This window comes from Benincasa hispida, chromosome 6 (assembly GCF_027475165.1).
Source record: "Benincasa hispida cultivar pf3 chromosome 6, pf3_genome.v1.1, whole genome shotgun sequence".
NCBI lineage: Eukaryota > Viridiplantae > Streptophyta > Magnoliopsida > Cucurbitales > Cucurbitaceae > Benincasa > Benincasa hispida.
In genome coordinates this window covers 42,909,419-42,915,305 of record NC_143483.1, presented here as the reverse complement: position 1 = coordinate 42,915,305, position 5,887 = coordinate 42,909,419, and the positions used below count along the sequence as shown (strand labels likewise).

Sequence of the window (5,887 nt, the reverse complement as noted above, 5' to 3'; positions counted from 1 at the left end):
AACAAAAGTTTCATTAACATTATAACAATTTTCATTCATTTCCATAAGTTCCCAAAATTTCTATTGATATCAATATTTCCATCAATCTTTTCGTAAAATAGAGACCTTGATATTTCTATCGTCATCAATATTCCGAACCTTGATTTTACTTAAACATCAAAGATTCAGAATCAAAGAAAATGTTGCAAAGAATGTTATTATTTGAGGGTGTTAAAAGAGTAATCATATGTTATTAAAAAGATTCATATCCGGAAGTTCATTTTTTTTTTCATTCATATCTTAGTCAACTCAATTATATTGGACTAATCTCATACGAGTCCCAGCTTAGAAATTTGCCAAAAGATTCTATAAACAGCCACCATGTTGTTCTAACTCAATCCATCTGATCACAAACTCACCCATCTCAGCTTTCAGAACAACTTCAACACTATCTTGAATTGTCAATTCGGGCAATGCCTCATTTAGATAAAGACACCAATTATCCATCTAGATCGATAGCTCGGTCTCCCAAAAAACGTAGGGTAAGTTGACGAATCAGATTGTTGGGTACATTATGTCAATAAAATATAACCTCAGTTTCCCTATGAACACAGAAAAAATTAGCCTCTGAACAACAGCATTGAACTAATCTCATCAATAACTAAAGAATGAGATATCACATCAGCTGGAAATGTAAGGGAATTCGATTGTATGAAACTGCAACACATCAAAATCTGTTGTCATTTGGGATGGAGAATATAAAAGCAGTCGCTGCACAAAAACTCCATAGCTCGACAACTACTAAAGATAAAGTCCAGTCTCATCTACATTACATGACCTTTACTCGGATGACGAAAATGGTACTCCATTCGAGAGTTTAAGAGTCGAAAGCATGAGATTCAAATATGTACAAGAACTATTCTGATCAAGAAGCCTGATACACAAGTTAAGCTGTCCTCGAGGACATTCACTTCAAGTCATTGAAACGATAATGACATTATTTCTGCTTGGTGCATCCACCTTTGAAGTGTTTTGGGGGTGTGCCCATGGTACCAAAACCATGGTCATGAAGCAGAAGAGAACCACCGCGTGCTGCTTTCATACTGTATATGCAGAGATCAAAAACTACTTGTTAATGGCAACTTTCATGTCCAAGATGATACTTGTTAATGACAACAGATATATATTTAAAGTATATGCTCAGTATAGAGAAATAGCCAAATTGAAAGATATAAATGTTTGTGCATTTTGTCACAGCATGAGATGAAACAACCAAATACAAGAGTAATTTTATATACCATCTTACATGTTTAATAGCAGAAATATTCTTTTTATCAGATGGAGAACCACAAAATACAAGAAACTTTATCACAACATTGACTCCCAACCCGAATGCTGAACCAAAGATGCAACACTGTTCAATGTAACTGTTCAGAAAGACACTACATGAAATATAGTTAGAAAAAATCAATACATCTGGTTATTCCCAACACCTTCTAAGGCATATGTTTTGTATAGAGAAATTAAAGTTATTCTGCATTCAAGGCCACTAATTTATCATCATTTATGACGGGCTATGTCTGAAAGTTGTATTTTAAAACCACAAAAACAAAATGTCGGAAAAAAAATGCTAGGTTGGCTAATTTCAAAAAATTATGTTCCTTTTTATATTCTCAATGTCCTCATAGGTAGTTTGTTTTTATAATAACAAAACTTGTCCTTCCGAAGATCATTGGTCTGTACACAATAGTCTTAATATAACAGATTAACAGGTCATCTAGCCAATATTCTTAGAACTAGCTTCTAGAAACTATTTTGCAAATATAAATCACAAAGCTACTATCTGTATTAAAAGAAAGTAATGGTTTTTACGCCTAACTATCAAACAAGCTGATATGAGTACGCTAAGCCACAAGTGGGCTTCACACATTCATGGGAAAAGACAAGGACATGACAAATGACAAGAGGCCTGCTAGTGCTAGGCTAAAAAGAGCTTATTGGACTTCCAACACCAAAACAAATTAATGGATTGTGTCGCTTTGATATTTTATTACCAGATAGCAGTCTGTTCATTTTGAAGCCACTACAGGCCTTATTTCTTCCCCTAAAGTTAATATCCTGGCCGTAAGAAACTCAAAGGCATGTTAAAGAGATTGGATAAATGCTGCTGCTATTGCTAGGTTACTTGTTACTAGACAACTAATTAATTCCTTAGAGAAAATACATTCGAGCAACAATTAAAACTATCATTGCATTATTAAGATTGAAATCAAGTTCTTTAAAAATGGAAGGTATGGTATAAAGCACATAGGCGAAGTCAAGAAAGGACTTCGCAACTTATTTTGAATAATAAGCAACACGAGAAGGAGCATACTAGATATTTACCAACGTGAAATAAATTTTAGTAGATTTCACATGTAATTTAATTAAATATTGGGACTATGAGAACTTGCATCACTAATTATTGTATACCAACCCGTTGGATTCACATTCTAACCACAAGTGGGCCATACAAGATCTCAGAATGTCATGAAGAAACTAAAAACTTGATGTACATCAGAAAAGATGCATCTATAGTCCTATAGGCTTCCACCTGGCTTAAGTAGGCCCCTATCTTCTTAATGAAAGTAGTTTTTTTTTATAAAAGAAAATATGTGACGGGGCTCAATAAAAAAATTAACTCTTAACGAGTAACGGAGGATTCAAATTTAAGCTCTGTGCCATTAGGCACGACTTTTGGTGCATACTTAAAATCAAGTTATAAATCAGGAAAAGTTCCTCATTTATCTCTAATCCACATCCTTCTCAACCAAAGTTCATAATTTAAATGTACTAGCACTTGTCCTCTCTTGGACCAGATTTTGTATTGCATAATTAAGAAAAAGACAAAACCATAGGGCTTCTTTATATGTGAAGGATTCGGGAACGATCAGAAAATTCAATAAGATAGAATGGGAATAACCTACTTGAGTACACAATCAATAAACAAAACATAAAAAACATCATGGATGGGTATCACTTCAAGAATGACTACATATAACTAAAAGTAAGGTGCCTCGTACGATGAATGTTCTAATTACATATTTGTGTATGATTTAGCATGACTTTGGCAATTGCAATCATAGGATTACATACAGCCAACATGTGAATAGAGAATCGAACAACTTCAATTCCCCTTTTTCACCTTATAAGATCCCTAGTAATAATAACTGCCTAAATTGCATAAAGCATATTCATGAAAGCAAAAGACATCATACCTCCTCTGTCTTCATTTGGAGAGTTGAGCGCAGGTGAATCCGGCTCGCACAAGTTCATTGATTACGTCTCTAAACTTAACATAATCTTCAAATTTGTTGTACACTTGATGAGAAATTCGTGCATATCCTGTTATAGGGGCAGTTTCCCCCTTTCTCGGAGCACGGTAATATATCGGGACTTCAACTCTAAATTCTTCCCGCAAATGCGTTCTCAACTTCAGAGTATCAGATTCACTTGAGATGTCCAAGCATGAAGGTAGCCCCACCATGACCATACTTGCACACATATTCGGTGGGCAGCCAAGATGAGTCTTCCATGATTCTGCCAACATCTCTCCCATCTTAATAACAGCCTCGTGATTCCGTTTTTTTATCCCGTTAATCCCATCTTCAAACCTATTAACAAATTTCAAAACCGAAGGCACGACCAACTGAGAACTATAATCCCTAGTTCCAATCCAAGCACTTTCTATGGCCAACCCATTACCATACTCATGAGAAACAACAGGATGATGCAAATCAGAATGACTTGGGGACCTCCTGGAATACAAAAAAGCAATTGAAGGTGGACAAAAAAACCACTTATGCAAATTACTAGTATAATAATCGGCACCAATCTCTTGCATATCAATATCAGTACACCCAATAGCATGAGCAGCATCAACAAATACTTGGTCAACACCCTCTTCCCTACAAATCTTAACTAACTCCTTAACCGGTATAACCACACAAGGCATCGATGTAATATGATCAATCACAGCCAAACGAACCTTCCTACCATTAGCCTTTCCTCTCTCCAACGCCTGACGAAATTCACACATAATCTCATCATTAGACTTAACAGGAAAAGGCAATTGAACCTCAATTACATACCCACCAGCTCGAGAAACATACGCCTCTATAGACTTCTTCACAGCACCATACGCATAGTGAAGCATAACCGCCGCATCACCTTTCTCGAATCTCCCCTCAGCAAAATCCCTAGCGATTTTCTGCAAAACTATAGCAGCTGCAGTGGTAGCGTTATCAACAATAGAAACTTCATCAATATGCTCGGCATTGATGAGATCCTTGATGATGGTTCTCGACTCAAGAATCCCCTTCTTGAGCTCGTTGAAGTAGAACCAGTCAGGCTGGCGAAGGAACTTAAGCTGCCATTGCTGTTGAGCAGAGATGACAGAAGAAGGGCAACAGCCAAAGCTACCGTTGTTGATCCGAGCAACAGAAGGGTCATGGTGGGCAAACTCGGATTGAATTTCTGAGTCAGAAATGAAAGTGGGAGCGATTTTAGGCCTTTTGGGCAAGTGGGTATTGGCGTCACCGTTGAGATGAGGGGTAGAATCAGGGGGAAGGTGGTTTTTTTCACAGTGAGAAGCCATTAAAGGGAGATGGGTAAGCAGGATTTAGGGTTGAGAGTGATGGGTGAAGCTGAAATTGATAGAAAATGAGAAAAGTGAGGAGGGAGAGCGAGAAAATGGGAAAATGGGTCGAAGAAAGAAGGAGAAATGCGATTAGAAGGGAGGTTTTGTTCGAGGGAGGAGAATACGGAAGAGAGGAAAACGTCAAGGCGACTGAAGAGAAAAATAATGAGAGCATAGACAAGTGGGGTTGTACAGTGCTGCAACAAAGAGAGAAAATGGAGAGAGAGATTTTGGCTTCCTCCATTAACAGAGTAAGCCATTTCAAGTGGCCTTGTTTGTCTTTGTCCTTTTATGTCATCCTCAGCCACAAAGAACACATAAATTTGGTGCTTACATCTCCTTTTAGACTTTCTATTAGGTCTGCTCCTTTTATAAGATGTTTGTTCACATAAAAAAAAATAATAATAATAAAAAAAAATAAAACCTTTTCTATATAATATGTGAGTGGGAGGAACGACTCAGATCTGAAGTTAATGGTCAATATTTTCCATTGTTGTATAATAAGACGTGAAAATAAAGGGAGGAGTTGAGAGATAAAACGTACATCAAATGAGTCAGTAGGGGTTATTTAGATTGGGGTTTTTTTTTTTAATTTAATTGGGGAAAGGGGATTTGGAACTTATTTAGGAAAAATGGGAGTTTTTTTTTTTTTTTTCCATCCAAGAGACGCATTTAAACATATTTTATTATTTTTTTTCCTGTCGTATTTAAAAAAAAAAATTAAACCGATCAAAATGTGTCTGTTGAACAGATGCATTCAGAGTAAGTTGACAATTCACTCTGACGCATGTGCTGTGTCAGAAATGCATCGACCAAATTTAGCATTTTTTCCATATTTTAGCATAAAAAATCCCACTTTTTTCCTTCATTCCGTTTCATCTTCTCCTTTCACAAATTTCATCTTCCTTACCGATTTCATTTCTCCTTCACAGATTTCATCCTCTTTCACAGATTTCATCCTCCTTCACCGATTTCATCTCTCTTTCACCAAAACCTTCATTTGATCTTCCTCTTCATCATCGAAGCCCTCATTTCATCTTTACCAAAACAAAATTTCCTTCATTTCTTTCACATTTTCCATTTATTTTTAAATACCGATCATTTTCTAGCTTCATTTGTTTCAATGTAGTATTTTATTTAGTAAGTTGATATATTTTTGTTATTTAACTTTGAATTAAGTTTTTGATAATTTTTACTGATTTTTTAATGTTTATTTTGTTTACAGTGATA

At 35.9% G+C, this 5,887-nt stretch overlaps 1 protein-coding gene across 3 annotated transcripts; it reads right to left on the bottom strand.

The window, feature by feature from the left end:
• Positions 1–660: 660 nt before the first annotated feature.
• On the bottom strand, positions 661–5,001 carry LOC120079983 (putative L-cysteine desulfhydrase, chloroplastic). Of its 3 annotated transcripts, none has more exons than XR_005482383.2 (3): positions 3,237–4,966; positions 1,286–1,421; positions 661–1,082 (listed from the first exon to the last, which is right to left on the bottom strand). XR_005482383.2 is itself a non-coding variant. In XM_039034493.2 (2 exons), exon 1 carries the CDS (start codon positions 4,613–4,615, stop codon positions 3,248–3,250), a length of 1,368 nt encoding a protein of 455 aa, XP_038890421.1. In that variant the 5' UTR covers positions 4,616–5,001; the 3' UTR covers positions 661–1,082; positions 3,237–3,247. The 3 variants fall into 3 exon arrangements, 1 of the variants encoding a protein (XP_038890421.1); XR_005482384.2 differs by having other exon boundaries at positions 1,286–1,406; XM_039034493.2 differs by lacking the exon at positions 1,286–1,421 and having other exon boundaries at positions 3,237–5,001.
• Between the last annotated feature and the right edge of the window lie 886 nt (positions 5,002–5,887).

Excerpts from the sequence above, each read along its gene's own strand:
- LOC120079983 (XM_039034493.2), bottom strand. The coding sequence starts at position 4,615 with ATGGCTTCTCACTGTGAAAAAAACCACCTTCCCCCTGATTCTACCCCT.